We start from the raw sequence: 15,891 nt of genomic DNA on the forward strand, positions 1-15,891 counted from the left end.
CAAGCGGTAGTCCCTGGCAACAAATGGGCACAATTGTGGACTTTCGAAAATTGGTCATCAGACCAGAAGCCTCTCCAAATAAGGTCAGCAAACTGACAATTGTCTCAATTTCCTCTTTTTTTGGCTTAACAAACAGAGCCGCGTCATCGGCATACAACGAAATCCTGAGGATAGGCGAGCGGTTCCCCAGCTTGCTCAAAGCTCCAGACTCAGCAACAATATTCAGGATTTTTTGCAACGGGTCGATCGCCAATACAAAAAGAAGGGGGGAGAGAGGGTCGCCCTGCCTAAGGCCTCTGCCATGGCGAATAGGAGGATTAGGCACCCCATTAACGGTTACTCTTGAGGATGAAGTATAAAGGATTGTAGCAATCCAGTCAATCCACCTGTCGGGTAAGGATATCAAGTAGTCCCATCGCACAGAGTCAAATACCTTCGCAATGTCCAGCTTGATGAATAGAGTTGGTGAGTTGTTACGCTGGAAACGCCTAATCATGCTTCTCACAGCAAGGAAGTTCTCATGGATGCTCCGTGATTTAATAAAGGCGCTTTGAAAAGGAGAGATAATCTCATTCATTCTCGGAGCCAACCGAAGAGCAAGTGTTTTGGTAATAATCTTAATAAATGAATGAATTAGGCTTATCGGCCTGAAGTCCCCGACTGTTTCCGCTCCATCTTTTTTAGGAATTAGGATGATGCTGGCCGAATTTATTAGATGAAGGTTGCAACAACGAAGGTTGTAGAAAGCATTCACCGCTGCCATGAAATCGTATTTTATAGTGGCCCAACAAGATTTGAGGAAAGAGCCGGTGAAGCCGTCGGGTCCCGGTGCCTTATCGGCAGGCAGAAGATCGATGCTTGCTTTAATTTCAACCTCTGAAAAAGGCGCGTCTAAGCTGGAGAGGTTATGTTGCCTATTAGAAATAATCTCCCAGTTAAGGTCAACATTCCTAGGCGGTGGTTGTTTCATCGCATTCTGGAAGAAGTTTTGGATCTCCTGGGCCTTGTCTTCATGAGAGAGGGCCCATCCATTGCCGACCTTTAGTCGTTGAATGAAATTTTTTCGCCTCCTGGAGCTAGCTTTTCGATGAAAGAATTTGGTGTTGGCATCACCGAATCTAAGGCTTAACATACGGGAATTATGCCTTTTCTGTGCCCTTTCAATAACAGCATAGCCAAGGATACGCATCTTCAGTCTGCTTCGGAGACTTGACTCGAAGTCCGACAACCGCCTATTTTCTTGTGCTAGGTCTAGCCTAAGGAGAACTTCCATGGCCATATGCATGAACAGCTTAGAATCAGGAACAAGCATGGAGCTCCATCCCCTGAGCGCCCGGGCTGTGCTCTGGAGTTTATAATACAGTCTATGGAAAGGTTCATGATGTTGGGTCGGCTTCGACCAAGCGTGCTCGACCACCTGCTTGAAACCCGGTAAAACCGTCCAAAAATTCTCAAATTTGAAGGAGCACGGACGCCTCAGCCTAGCATTATTAGATAGAAGCAGCGGGCAGTGGTCAGAGACTGAAGATGAAAGAGTGTGCAGCCCCATAGTTGTCGAAAAACTCCTCCCACTCTGGGTTGCAAAAGAACCTATCAAGCCTGACCAAAGTGGGGTGTCGCCTCTCATTGCTCCAAGTGAATTTTCTATTTTGCAGAGGAATTTCCTTTAGGTCGCAATTATCGAGAGCTTGTCTGAACAACTGCATAAGGCGATGATTTATTCTAGAATTATTTTTGTCACTAGCTTTGTATGTGCAATTGAAATCACCGAGGATCAGCCATGGGGAAGACAAAGGAGGTCTCTGATCGTTCATCTCTCTAAGGAAGGAAGGCTTGCGGCTTCTACAGGTTGGCCCATAGACGACTGTTAGGGAGAAGGAAGCTCGGCGATCCTTAAGTGTCACACTTGCAGATAAGTGGAACTCCCCAACAGTTACATTAGACAGGTCTAAGACGTCACTATCCCAAAGCAAAAGGATGCCTCCCTGGGTTCCACTATTTCCTTCAGCAGGCTTGAATCTGAAATTGTTGAGCTTTGGCCCTCCTAGAGCATCTGCTGTGAACCTATCGATTGTTGATAATTTAGTCTCTTGCAAACAGACAAGGTGGCAGGACGTGGCAGAGATCAATTCACGCACCGCATCGCGGCGTGCTTGCTGATTTAGCCCCCTAACATTCCAAGAGAGGATGCTAAAATCTGACATAATTCATAGATGAACCCCAGACTGATAGCAGCACACAATTAACAGTTGTTAAATTAATAAGGGCCATCATTGCCTTGGAATAGTATTCTACAACAAGGCTGGAAGCTAGCAGCAGCGCAACATATCCGGAGTTGTTCGTAATTGAAGCTGAAACTAAGATGCAGTACAACATCTCGACCAAAATAAAACCCACAACCAGCAGCTCAGCGCAGCCGATTGCAAAAGGGACTAAAACTGAGTTGCAGTACATCATCTAAAACCAAAATACACCCGGACAGGCTGGCAAGGAACCAGACAGCCACCAGACGTGCTGCAGCATTGCTCCTTGCTTCCGCTTGCAGATTATCCATCTCATCATGTATTTCTTCTATAGCTTCACCTGCAATTCCCATCAGTGCCTTGTCAACGTGTTCGGTGTCCGGCATATGAATGTTGAACAGGGCTTCCAAAGTCGCCCCTACCTCCTTAGATAATGGTTTCTGGAACCAAGCCTGAAAGTCCTGGAAAGCATTATCAAAATTAGGAGTTCCGTCATTGGCCAAGAGGCCAAGTTTGTGACAGAGGTTGCATTGTGCCCGCTGCATGATCTGCATATGAGGGCCATTAGCGAGTCTAGCACTACGAGGTACCGCAGAGTTGTGACATGCACTTCTCCTGATCTATTCGAATTTAAGAAAATAGCAGCAGCATCCGCGTACAGATTCACTCTCCTTGCAGAATGAGAGAGAGGATAGGGGTAAGGGCACTCTCTCGAGATGCCATGGCGAACAATTTCTGCATGGGGTCGATGGAAAGAATGAAAAGCAAATGAGAGAGAGAGAGGTTCTCCTTGTCTCAAACCCCAGCCATGGTTGAAAAAACTGCCTAAGGACTGCGAAGCTGGCTGTTCTGAGGAGAATTGAAACCCAGGCTTTCCATCTAGCACCGAAACCCAACTGATGCAACACCTCAAGCAGATAATCTCATCTAGCACTATCAAAGGCTTTGGCAATATTCAGCTTCAGTCGTCAGGACGATGTGTGGGAGAAGATGAGACAGGGGAAGAGGGGAAAAAAGAAAATAAATAAATTGTATTTTGATCGATAGGTCATACATACTGAGGGAGAGTACTGATGATCTGCTAGAGCATGTCTTTCAAATAGTAACAAAATCAGTATTGGTGCATGGCCACTAATATCGTCACATAAACTTGGTCAGTAGAGAAAAACCGCCTCACAATATTATATTAAGAAAAGGCTTAATCGTAACCTGAACCGAGAAAGATCACAAAAGATAACCTCACATTGAAGATGAATTATTGGTGAGTTGTTGAAGATGCTCTTAACAGTAGTATAGTAGACAATGGTACGCCAACGCTCCTGGCTTGCAAGCTAGCCACACAGCTTCCTCACATCCATGGGTGAAACCAATGGCGCGGGGAGCCGTCGAAGGCAATGGCCGTGAGCTTCCGCGACGTGGCCTCCGTCGGATGGACGAGGTCCCAGAACACGTGGTTCGTCCCCGCGCTCACCCGCCCGCACACGCACAGATGGAGAATTTTTTATGGATGGAAAAAACTAGAGATGTAAGTTTCTATATATCAAGCTGAAGCAAAGATACACACGCATCGCATATATCAATCGAATTTGTTGAATGGAATATGATTTGTTTCCCTTTCTGTGAGTCGTCAGATCACCTGTTCGCTTGTTGCTTCGATTCTGGTGTCGACGTCTCCCGTCTCCGTGCGTAGTGTCGCCGAGCCATCAAGGATGCTCTTCCATTTGTCTCTCATCACGGGGCGACGGCGTCGTCCGCTGTCCTGCACGGCGGAACACGCAGCTGACTCGTTCTCCTCTCGGACGCCGGCCGGCCTCGCTCTGGATCGCTAGCGGCCGGCCGGCCGTTGCTACGCCAAACGGCCAGAGTGCCGATGCCCACGTCCAACGCGAGAGCATCATATATGTCGTTGCTTATCCAAAGCACACCTGGCGTGCCGAGCTCTACCTGGCCTGACCATCGCGCTGGTGCCATCATGTCGTCGTCGAAGCGGTGGACGTCCGCCTCCGGCACGGCGGAGCTGCCTGGGCGGTCGCCCCTACCCGCCTCCGCGCTCTCGCCAGTCCGCCAGAGCGCCCGGCGCTCAGTCTCCCGACCGGAACCCGGCGCCACAACATCCCCCGTGGCCGTCTCGATCGCTCGCACGCTCTGGCCTTCCTCGTCCACCGGCAACAAGAGCGGCAAGAGCAAGGCCCCGCGCCCGCCGTCTCCCTTGTCCTCCGCGCCACCTCCGCCGCCGTCGCCGTCCGTGGCCACCCTCGCGGACCACCTCGTCAAAGACGACTCGCCACGTTCTCTCTCCCGGCAGCGCAGCTGCACCGAGGTCCCGCGCTTCGCCGACGCGGACGCGGAGGCCAGGAAGATCGGGAAGCAGGCATCAGGGAAGGGCGCCGGGCACGCGTTCGGCCGCTCCATGCGCTTCCTCCCGTCCACCAGGCCCGCGGGCGTGACGCTCACCCCGGGCCGCGTCGCGCCGTCGGACCTCCGCAGGCTCGGCAACATGGCCGTTTCCCTGGACGCCGCCGCCGACGTCGCCAGCTCCGGGTCGGAGTGCAGCGACGCCTCCAGGGGCTCCACCACCACGCCGAGGACGGCGTCCAAGCCGCGGTCTCCGTTGCTCCCCCGCACGGGTTCCGTCCGCTTGCTCGGGTCGAGCAACACGCAGTGGGCGCTCTCGCCGGGTCGGCGCAGCGGGTCGCCGCTCAAGCAGGCGGCGACGACGACGACGCTGGCCACGGTGCCGGAGAGCAAAGGGAAGAAGAGCCTGATCAGCCTGGGGTGGGGCCATATCTTCCACCGGCGGAAGCACGCGGCCGAGGACGCGTCCATCGCCGCCGCTGCCACGGCCACCCTGCTGTCCTCGCCGGTGCCATCGTCATCGCGCAGCAGCGGCGGGGAGGCCGGCCACCACGTGAGGATGGCGCACTGCCGCCTCCTGCAGTGGCGCTTCGCGAACGCTAACGCGGACGCCGTCCGCAAGAGGAAGACGGGCAGCGCCGAGCTGGAGTTGATGGGCACGTGGGCAAGCGTGTCGGAGATGAGAGGGAAGGTGGCGCGGAAGCGAGTGCAGCTTGAGAAGGAGAAGCAGAAGATTAAACTAGACACCGTGCTCTATTTCCAGGTTCAGTTAATACCCAATTGAATTTTGCGATTTTGTATACCATTTAAAAAGACTCCGCATTGATACTTCTGTTTCTGAGACGACGATGAGATGGTCATGAATACGCCTGCAGATAAAAGATTTGGAGAGCTGGGGGCAGCAGCTGCAGACCGCACATGACTCCGCCCTGGCCTCAACAGTGGGTTGCGCCCGAGCAGCCGTTTGCAGGCTTCCCGTCACCAATGGTGCCAAGGTATTTTGGTTGCATTTTTCAGCAATGAATATTTTTTTGTCAACAATAGCAACATGAATGAAACACGCAACTCGACACAGGTATCCCTAGCGCCATTGGCGACCATTCTGCAGCAAGCTCTTGAGCTCACGTTGACGGCCAAGACAGTGACAAGATCATCCAGTCCGATGGTAACAGGCTAGCTAATAAACACGTGAAAAATAAGCTCAGGACGATTTCACCTGTGCTAATCATTGGCTCCCTCCAGGCTGAGGACACGGCGTCACTGATCTCAAAGCTGGTGCTTGTGGCAAGGGAAGAGCAAGCTACGTTGCAAGAGTGCGTCGAGCTGCTTAGGTTGGTCTCTGCACTGCAGGTAATAATAGACAGCAGTGATGTTTCTTTCGTTGATTGATCGAATGCCTCGCGTACGTTTTGCAAGTCTCATTGTTTGATCACAACCCTGCAGGTGGAGGAGCACAGCTTGCGCAGCCATCTGGTGCAGTCGGCATCGCGTAGTGCTGTGGCCGTGAAATAGTAGGCCGGGCGCTTGTGCACAGGCGTTTCGGCTGTAGGACGACCAGCTCCAGATGTGCTCTAGACTTTTCCAGTAAAACTAGCTAGAATAGAATCATATCCACAGATGCTTAATTGCTTACGTAGATGGGTACCATCAAACAAAAACAAAAAAAAGGAGGTGTCATGTGAGCACGTTACTGCTGAATGGCCTTCAACTCTTAGGATGCGTTTGGTTGAGTTAAATAAAATAGAGTAGTTTTATTTCAGTATTTGAGAATAGAGCCGTTCTATTATGTGTTTAGCAAGAAGAACAGAACCGCTCTATTTTTTTTTTGGTTGAACAGTAGAATAGAGTTGAGCCGCTTCTTTCTTTGTTTGGTTGGAGAGCCGTATGAGTGTAGATGGGATGAGAGGGAGGAGAGCGCTCGCGTCCGGTCGTTTTCGTGGAGCGAGAGCGTTCCAGCTATTTATGGTAAATTTTCATATGAAGATACTGTCGGGGACCATAATTAGGGGTACCCTCAAGACTCCTAAATCTCAGCTGGTAACCCCCATCAGCACAAAGCTGCAAAGGCCTGATGGGTGCGATTAAGTCAAGGATCGGTCCATTCGAGGGACGCGATCACGCCTCGCCCGAGCCCAGCCTCGGGCAAAGACAGCCGACCCCGGAGGATTTACGTCTCGCCCGAGGACCCCCTCCAGCAACGGACACACCTTCGGCTCGCCCGAGGCCCAGTCTTCACCAAGAAGCAACCTTGGCCAAATCACCACGCCAACCGACCGAATCGCAGAGGCATTTAATGCAAAGGTGGTCTGACACCTTTATCCTGACGCGCGCCCTCCAGTCGACAGGGCCGAAGTGATCGTAGTCACTTCGCCGCTCCACTGACCGGCCTGTCAAGAGGACAGCGCCGCCTGCGCCGCTCTGACTGCTGTGCCACTCGACAGAGTGAGGCTGACAGCAGCCAAGTCCAGCCTCAGGCGCCATAGGAAACTCCGCTTCGCCCGACCCCAGGGCTCGGACACGGGCTCAGCCCCGGAAGACGACGAACTCCGCTTCGCCCGACCCCAGGGCTCGGACTCGGGCTCAGCCCCGGAAGACGACGAACTCCGCTTTGCCCGACCCCAGGGTTCGGACTCGGGCTCAGCCCCGGAAGACGACGAACTCCGCTTCGCCCGACCCTAGGGCTCGGACTCGGGCTCAGCCCCGGAAGATGACGAACTCCGCTTCGCCCAACCCCAGGGCTCGGACTCAGCCCTGGCCTCAGCCGACGGTCTCCGCCTCACCCGACCCAGGGGCTCGGACTCGACCTCGGCCTTGGAAGACAGACTCGACCTCGACCTCGGAGGAGCCTCCACCTCACCCAACCCAGGGCTCGGACCGACCACGTCACAGGAGGCGCCATCATTACCCTACCCCAAGCTGACTCAGGCTTCGAGGAACAAGACCGGCGTCCCATCTGGCTCGCTCCGCTAAACAAGTAATGATGGCGCCCCGCACGCTCCATGACGACGACGGCTCTCAGCCCCCTTACGGAAGCAAGAGGACGTCAGCAAGGACTCGACGGCCCCAACAGCTGTCCTTCCGCCAGGCTCCAGCGCTCCTCCGACGGCCACGACACCACACGAACCGGGTGCCAAAACCCCTCCGACTGCCACGATGGCATGTACTTAGGGCACTAGCTCTCCTCCGCTAGACACGTTAGCACACTGCTACACCCCCCATTGTACACCTGGATCCTTTCCTTACGCCTATAAAAGGAAGGTACAGGGCCCTCTCACAGAGGGCTGGCCGCGCGGGGAAGGACGGGACGGCGCTCGCGTAAGGCCGCTCGCTCCCTCCCGCGTGGACGCTTGTAACCCCCTACTGCAAGCGCACCCGACCTGGGTGCGGGACAAACACGAAGGCTGCGGGTTTCACCTCTCACGCCTGTCTCCCTCCGGCTTCTTCCCCCCTTCGCGCTCCGTCTCGCGCCGACCCATCTGGGCTGGGGCACGCGGCGACAATTTACTCGTCGGTCTATGGACCCCCCGGGTTCGAAACGCCGACAGTTGGCGCGCCAGGTAGGGGCCTGCTACGTGTTGACGAACAGCTTCCCGTCAAGCTCTAGATGGGCAGTCTCCAGCAACCTTTCCAGCCCGGGACGGTGCTCCGTTTCGGGAGTCTTGAGTTCATGTCTGTCGGCGTTTCGAGACCGGGGGTCCCTAAGCCGACGAGTGAGTGTGCTGCGTGCCCCAGCCCAGATGGGTCGAGCGCGTGGGCGAGCGCGAAGGGGGGAGAGGTGAGGTGGCCGGAGACGGGCGTGAGAGAGGTGGAAGTCCCGTGGCCTTCGTGTTCGTCCCGCGCCCAGGTCGGGTGCGCTTGCAGTAGGGGGGTTACAAGCGTCCACGCGGGTGAGGGAAGCGAGCGGCCCCAAGAGAGCGCGTGTCCCGTCCTCGGTCCCACGCGGCCAACCTTCTCTTAGAAGGCCCTGGTCCTTCCTTTTATAGGCGCAAGGAGAGGATCCAGGTGTACAATGGGGGTGTAGCAGAGTGCTACGTGTCTAGAGGAGGGAGAGCTAGCGCCCTAAGTACATGCCAATTTGGCAGCCGGAGAGATGTTGGCGCCCTGCTGGCGTGATGTCGTGGCAGTCGGAGGAGCAACGGAGCCTGGCGGAGGGACAGCTGTCGGAGCGGTCGAGTCCTTGCTGACGTCCCCCTGCTTCCGTAAGAGAGCTGAGAGCCGCCGTCGTCATAGAGCTTGTGGGGCGCCATCATTGCCCATCTGGCGGAGCTGGCCAGAGGGGACACCGGTCTTGTTCTCCGTGACCCGAGTCGGCTCGGGGTAGGATGATGATGGCGCTTCCCGTTGACGTGGCGGGCCTGTGCCCTAGGTCGGGCGACGTGGGGGCTCCTCCGAAGCCGAGGTCGAGTCTGTCTTCCATGGCCGAGGCCGAGCCCGAGCCCCTGGGTCGGGCGAGGCGGAGGTCGTTCGGCAGAGGCCAAGGCGGAGTCCGAGCCCTGGGGTCGGGCGGAGCGGAGTTCGTCGTCTTCCGGGTCTTAGCCCGAGTCCGAGCCCTGGGGTCGGGCGGAGCGGAGTTCGTCGTCTTCCGGGTCTTAGCCCGAGTCCGAGCCCTGGGGTTGGGCGGAGCGGAGTTCGCCGTCTTCCGGGTCTTAGCCCGAGTCCGAGCCCTGGGGTCGGGCGGAGCGGAGTTCGCCGTCTTCTGGGTCTTAGCCCGAGTCCGAGCCCTGGGGTCGGGCGGATCTGAGTTCGCCGTCTTCCGGGTCTTAGCCCGAGTCCGAGCCCTGGGGTCGGGCAGAGCGGAGTTCGCCGTCTTCCGGGGCTGAGCCCGAGTCCGAGCCCTGGGTCGGGCGGAGCGGAGCTTCCTATGGCGCCTTTGGCAAGGCCTGACTGCCTGTCAGACTCACTCTATTGAGTGGCACTGCAGTCGGAGTGGCGCAGGCGTCGCTGTCCTTCTGTCAGACCGGTCAGTGGAGCGGCGGAGTGACGGCGGTCACTTCGGCTCTGCCGGGGGGCGCGCGTCAGGATAAAGGTGTTAGGCCACCTTTGCGTTAAATGCTCCTGAAACTTGGTCAGTCGGTGCGGTGATTTAGTCAGGGTTGCTTCTTAGCGAAGCCAAGGCCTCGGGCGAGCCGGAGATGTGTCCGCCGTTAAAAGGGGGGCCTCGGGCGAGACGGAAGTCCCTCGAGGTCGGCTGCCCGAGTCCGAGGCTAGGCTCGGGTGAAGCGTGATCGAGTCACTCGTATGGACTGATCCCTGACTTAATCGCACCCATCAGGCCTCTGCAGCTTTATGCTGATGGGGGTTACCAGCTGAGAATTAGGCGTCTTGAGGGTACCCCTAATTATGGTCCCCGACAGTAGCCCCCGAGCCTCGAAGGGAGTGTTAGCACTCGCTTGGAGGCTTTCGTCGCACTTTTTTGCAAGGGGACCAGCCTTTCTCGGTTGCATTTTGTTCCGGTGGGTGCGCGCGAGCGCACCCGCCGGGTGTAGCCCCCGAGGCCTCGGAGGAGTGGTTTCACTCCTTCGAGGTCTTAATGCCTTGCGTAACGCTTCGGCTGGTCTGGTCGTTCCCTCATGCGAACTGGCCGTAGCCCGGGTGCACGGTCGGGGCCCAAGCTCTCGGGCTGGTATGTTGACGCTGTCAACGGTTCGGCCGGAGCCGGGTTTGCGAGAGCAGCCCCCGAGCCTCCGCACAGGGCGAGAGGGCGATCAGGGACAGACTCGACTTTTTACATACGCCCCTACGTCGCCTTTCCGCAAGGAGGAGGGGGGGAGTGCGCCATGTTACCCTCGATGGGCACCGAACATGGTGTCTCCGGTGAGCTGCAAGCGGGTAATCCGAGTGGACGTCCGTGCCCCGTTCGTTGGGGGTCGGCTAGGGGCGCAGAGGCACGCCCAAAAGTACCTGCGGGTGATCTGCCGGACCCGGTCCCCTGGCGACGGGGTCCGAGGGCTCGATGCCTCCCTCCGATGGGATTCCGTTACAAGATCGCTCCCGCTGGTCTCGGAAATGTCCTAGGGTACCTCGGGAGCGCAGCCCGAGCCTCGGTTATGTATCGAACGTACCCCTGGTCATCCCTCGCTCGGTGTCTGAGGCGACTGTGAACCCTTCGGGGGCCAGCCTTCGAACCTCTGATCAGTAATGGGCGCGGAGCTCGAGTAGCCTGAGGTGGCCATGGAGCCCTTCGGGGGGCTGGCCTTCGAACCCCTGACCAGTAGTGGGTGTCGGGCCCACGCGATCTGAGGCGACTGTTGAACCCTTCGGAGGGCCAGCCTTCGAACCTCTGATCAGTAGGGGGGGCTCGGAGCCCGGTTCCTTCACAGGGAAGGATCCTTTTCGGGGTATCCCCCTTTCCCGGTCCCTGTTGCAAGAGATAGAGAAAGAGGAAAAAAGGAAAAGGATACGAAATCGAACGACGTGGCGTACCTTTTTTGGCACGGTTATTACGGCGAAGGCGAAGCGTCGTCCGCTTCTCCTGCCGGAAGCACCGCCTGTCCCGCTGCGGAGTTAATGCGACGGGGCGAGTGGTTGGCGGGGCGGCCGTTGCGCGTGCGCGAGCCGTTCGAGGGACGGATCACGGGCGCACCGTCTTCACGCCGTGGGAGGAGGCTCTCTCGCTGTCCCTGGATGGGACGTGAGCCTGGCTGACGACGTGACTGCTGCTCCCGCCCGCCTGCCACCGTCATTACTGCCGGCCCACTTTCGGCCGTATTGACCGTCGCGCCAGGCTGGCGCCGCTGGGTCGTGCGCTGGGTCGCTTCGAGTCGCGGCATAGGCTCCGCAACCAAAGAGGCGCGACGGTGGCACAAGTGGTGGCGCGGTTGCTTGCATGCAGCAACTGGCGCGCTGGTTGCGTGACGCGTGGGCCTGGGCCTCCAAGCTGGCGTGTCAGAAGTCGGAGAAGCGCGTCCACCTGGCGCGGTTGCATGCCGCCTGCATGGCTGCCCGCCCCTTCCGCCCGTTGGTCTGGGCAAAAGTGGGGGGTCGCTTGTAACCGCTGGGCGGTTGTGCGCACCACGCGCGGCGGTTTGGCTTCTTCTGCTCTGAGCCGGTTTGCATGACATGCGGGACCCAGCCCCCGAGTCGCAGGGGAGGGCCTTGGAGCGTGTTGGAGAAGACTCAGCCCGTGGCGTTTGGGGGCGCACGTAGGGAGAGTTGCCTTCAAAAAGGAGGGAGACCCCTTTCGGAAGGCGACCATGTCTTCTTCCTCCCTTATGCGCCGTGTCTTTCCATCTTCCAAGCCCCCGGATGGGGGGTATCCGCCGTCTTCCCACCTCCTCGTTGGAGGAACGCAACTCCGTGGGAGTTGGTACCTTTCAGCCATCGTTCGGCTTCAAGGATTTTCATCACGCAGCCTGGCCGCACCCCTCGACCGGTGGTCACCCAAGATGGTGACCTCCAGTTCGACGGTGGGGAGAGCGAGCCAGGCTGCGGCCTCTACCTGTCCCTCGGCCTCAAGGATTTTCGTCATCCAGGCCAAGATGGAGGATGAGGCGAGTCGGGGGGCTGCCCCCGCATGGGTCGGCTGCCTTTTTCTTCCCCCGCGCCTGGGGGAGAATGGCATCCTTCAGTCCCACGGGGACTTCCTCCAGCCATGCCGGGATAGGTAGGGCGCCAGTAGCCCTGGGTCTCCATCTCCCGGCCTGAATGGCTGGTTCTCGTCCTCTGCGGGTGAGAGCCCTCCTGTCGTAACACCTGCCCCGAAGCTGCTGCCTAAGCCGCTTCGCCGCCCGGGGCGGGGGTGGTTGTTGTCGTAGTCAGAACGGGCGGCGGCGAGCCGCTCGTCAGTCTTCTGTTGCTCCGCAGGCCTTCCCCTATGGAGTGGGGTTGTTCGTACCCGCGGAGGGGAACCGGAGTTCCGTTTGTAATGGCATTTCGATTGCCAGTGTTTTTTGTTCATTGTGGCTGTCGAGGCCTGAACATGTATGTAATTTCGGCACGGAGCCGTGTTTTTTCCTCATTTTCGAGCACTAAGTCTCGCCTGTTGATTATCTGAACCGCTTCACCAAGCATGAGTCGCCCCGTGTCAAGGTGACGAGTGAGGTATCCGTATCCCGGAGGCGTAGGAATCCCTCGGCTCGATCGGCCTTGTTGTCTGGGGCTCCTCTAGCTTAGTTCAAGAGACCCCTCGGCCGCTCTTCGATGAGCCGAGGCCGGGGGTAGCGATATCAGTACGAACAGAGGCGGAGTTGGCTCGAAAATGGGAACCTGGTTGGCCGGAGCCTAGCCGGGTTGTCCGTCAGCGGAGCCGACGCCGGAGTCGATCAGCCGAAAGCCTCGGGTCGGGCTGGCGCCCTTGGAAGATGGTCGGTCGAGGCCCTGGGGGTAACCAGCCGAGCTGCCTGCTCGGGCCGGATTCCCGGAGAAGTCCCTGACCGCGCCGCCGTCCGAGGCTGGGTCGGACCTCGCTGAAGGCGTCGTCGATGCCGAGGGTGCTACGGCCCCCTTCAGCGTGAAGACCCGAGCCTGCAGGATCAGATTGTCCTGTAGCGTGTGCCTTCTGCGGCCGCCGAGGCCAGAAAACACACCCTCGCTATGTTGTAAAGCCGCGTCTTCTTTCCTCTTATTTCGAGCATCTAGACTTTCCGTCGGTAACAGGGATGTTTGCGTGGGCGAGAGTTGCTTCTCGCGGAAGGTGATGAGTGAGGTATCCGTATCCCAGAGGCGTGGGAGTCCCTCGGCTCGGTCGGCCTTGCCGCTTACACGTACTTTCGCCCGTCCATGAGGCCCTGTCACCGATTCAGTCGAGAAGGCTTGAAGGACTGCTTCGGCAGAAGAGCTTCCGAACGTGAAGACTTGTTCGGTCCGCGGAATCACTTTATCCGAACGCGAGTTACTTATCGCAGAAGGTGATGAGTGAGGTATCCGTATCCCAGAGGCGTAGGAGTCCCTCGGCTCGGTCAGCCTTGGCTGCTTACGTGTACTCTGTCGTTTCCAGGATCCGCTTTTCGAAGTAGTCAAAAAGCACGAAAGAAATTCTGCTAAAAAGAGGTCCTTTTTCGAGGAAAAATTCGACGCAGAGGGGGTCTCCCCCCTTTTAGCCCCCGAGGGAGGGTCGGGCTTTGCCGAGGCGAGGCCGACCCTTCCTTGATGACTAAACTTTGCGTGGGTGCGAGGTATATGAACAACTTGAAAACATCTTAAGGGTAGAAGCGACGTAGCTGTTTGATGTTCCAGGCGTTGCCGTAGATCTCGCCTTGATTGTTGGCCAGCTTGTATGTTCCGGGCTTCAGCACTTTGGCGACGACGAATGGCCCCTCCCAGTGGGGCGTGAGTTTGTGCCTCCCTCGGGCGTCTTGCCGCAGCCGAAGCACCAGATCGCCCCCCTGGAGGTCTCGGGACCGGACCCCTCGGGCGTGGTAGCGTCGCAGGGACTGCTGGTACCGCGCCGAGTGTAGTAAGGCCTTGTCCCGAGCCTCTTCCAGCTGGTCCAGCGATTCTTCTCGGCTAGCTTGGTTGCTTTGATCGTTGTAAACCCTCGTCCTCGGGGAGCCGTATTCCAGGTCAGCGGGCAAGATGGCCTCGGCCCCGTAGACCAGGAAGAACGGCGTGAAACCCGTGGCCCGGCTTGGCGTTGTCCTCAGGCTCCAGACCACCGAGGGGAGTTCCTTCATCCATCGCTTGCCGAACTTGTTGAGGCCGTTGTAGATCCGAGGCTTGAGCCCTTGTAGAATCATGCCGTTGGCACGCTCCACTTGCCCATTCGACATGGGATGAGCCACGGCGGCCCAGTCCACCCGGATGTGGTGATCCTTGCAAAAATCCAAGAATTTTTTGCCGGTGAACTGGGTGCTGTTGTCAGTGATGATGGAGTTTGGGACCCCGAAGCGATGGATGATGTTGGTGAAGAACGCCACCGCCTGCTCGGACCTGATGCTGTTCAGGGGTCGGACCTCGATCCACTTGGAGAATTTGTCGATGGCGACCAGCAGGTGCGTGTAGCCCCCGGGCGCCTTCTGCAAGGGACCGACGAGGTCCAGACCCCATACAGCAAAGGGCCAGGTGATGGGTATCGTCTGCAGAGCCTGAGCGGGCAGGTGGGTCTGCTTCGCATAGAATTGGCACCCTTCGCAGGTGCGGACAATTCTAGTAGCGTCAGCCACCGCCGTTGGCCAGTAGAAGCCTTGCCGGAAAGCGTTCCTGACAAGGGCTCGGGGTGCTGCATGATGGCCGCAAGCCCCCGAGTGTATTTCTTGCAGGAGTTCCTGACCTTCGGCGATGGAGATGCATCGCTGGAGGATGCCCGAGGGGCTGCGGTGGTAGAGCTCCTCCTCATCGCCCAGCAAGACGAACGACTTGGCGCGTCGCGCTACCCGCCGAGCCTCGGCTTGGTCGAGGGGTAGCTCTCCTCGGCGGAGATATTGCAGGTACGGGGCCTGCCAACCTCGATCAGGCGTGGCCCCGCTCTGCCCCTCCTCGACGTCCAGTGCCTCGCCCTCGGGGGCCGAGGGTACCTCGGGCTGAGCCGAGGGTGCCTCGGGCTGTGCCGAGGGTGCCTCGGGCTCGGGAGCGTCGTCGATCTTGACGGAGGGTTGATGCAGATCCCGGGAGAAGACGTCCGGGGGAACCGTTGTTCGCCCCGAGGCTATTTTAGCCAGCTCGTCCGCAGTCTCGTTGTAGCGCCGAGCGATGTGGTTGAGCTCGAGCCCGTAGAACTTGTCTTCCAGGCGTCGAACCTCATCGCAGTAGGCCTCCATCTTCGGGTCGCGGCAGTGGGAGTTCTTCATGACTTGGTCGATGACGAGCTGCGAGTCACCGCGGGCGTCGAGGTGTCTGACCCCTAGCTCGATGGCGATCCGCAACCCGTTGACCAGAGCCTCGTACTCAGCCACATTGTTGGACGCCGGGAAATGGAGGCGTAGCACGTAGCGTAGGTGCTTCCCGAGGGGCGAGATGAAGAGCAGGCCCGCGCCGGCTCCCGTCTTCATCAGTGACCCGTCGAAAAACATGGTCCAGAGCTCTGGTTGGATCGGAGCCGTCGGCAGCTGGGTGTCGACCCATTCGGCCACGAAGTCCGCAAACACCTGGGACTTGATGGCCTTCCGAGGGGCGAACGAGATTGTTTCGCCCATGATTTCCACCGCCCACTTTGCGATCCTGCCCGAGGCCTCTCGGCACTGGATGATCTCCCCCAGGGGGAAGGATGACACCACAGTTACCGGATGAGACTTGAAGTAGTGTCGTAACTTCCGCCTTGTCAGGATCACAGCATACAACAGCTTCTGAACTTGCGGGTAGCGGATCTTGGTCTCGGACAGTACTTTGCTGACGAAGTAGACTGGCCTCTGAACGGGCA

General features: G+C 58.0%; 1 protein-coding gene and 1 long non-coding RNA gene across 2 annotated transcripts; one reads left to right on the forward strand and one right to left on the reverse strand.

Moving 5' to 3' along the window:
• Positions 1–2,239: 2,239 nt before the first annotated feature.
• LOC103643627 (uncharacterized) lies at positions 2,240–3,975 on the reverse strand. Its single transcript, XR_004855516.1, has 2 exons — positions 3,880–3,975; positions 2,240–2,704 (listed from the first exon to the last, which is right to left on the reverse strand). It is a non-coding gene; the product is annotated as an uncharacterized lncRNA (long non-coding RNA).
• On the forward strand, positions 3,941–6,357 carry LOC103643626 (QWRF motif-containing protein 3). The gene is made up of 5 exons (XM_008666789.4): positions 3,941–5,361; positions 5,474–5,593; positions 5,674–5,763; positions 5,841–5,948; positions 6,042–6,357. Exons 1-5 carry the CDS (start codon positions 4,114–4,116, stop codon positions 6,108–6,110), a joined length of 1,635 nt encoding a protein of 544 aa, XP_008665011.1. The 5' UTR covers positions 3,941–4,113; the 3' UTR covers positions 6,111–6,357.
• The last annotated feature ends 9,534 nt before the right edge of the window (positions 6,358–15,891 follow it).

This window comes from Zea mays, chromosome 1, assembly GCF_902167145.1.
Source record: "Zea mays cultivar B73 chromosome 1, Zm-B73-REFERENCE-NAM-5.0, whole genome shotgun sequence".
NCBI lineage: Eukaryota > Viridiplantae > Streptophyta > Magnoliopsida > Poales > Poaceae > Zea > Zea mays.

Excerpts from the sequence above, each read along its gene's own strand:
- LOC103643626 (XM_008666789.4), top strand. The coding sequence starts at position 4,114 with ATGCCCACGTCCAACGCGAGAGCATCATATATGTCGTTGCTTATCCAA. Across the intron at positions 5,594-5,673 it reads CCGTCACCAATGGTGCCAAG|GTATCCCTAGCGCCATTGGC; the intron begins GTATTTTGGTTG and ends AACTCGACACAG. Across the intron at positions 5,949-6,041 it reads GGTTGGTCTCTGCACTGCAG|GTGGAGGAGCACAGCTTGCG; the intron begins GTAATAATAGAC and ends ACAACCCTGCAG.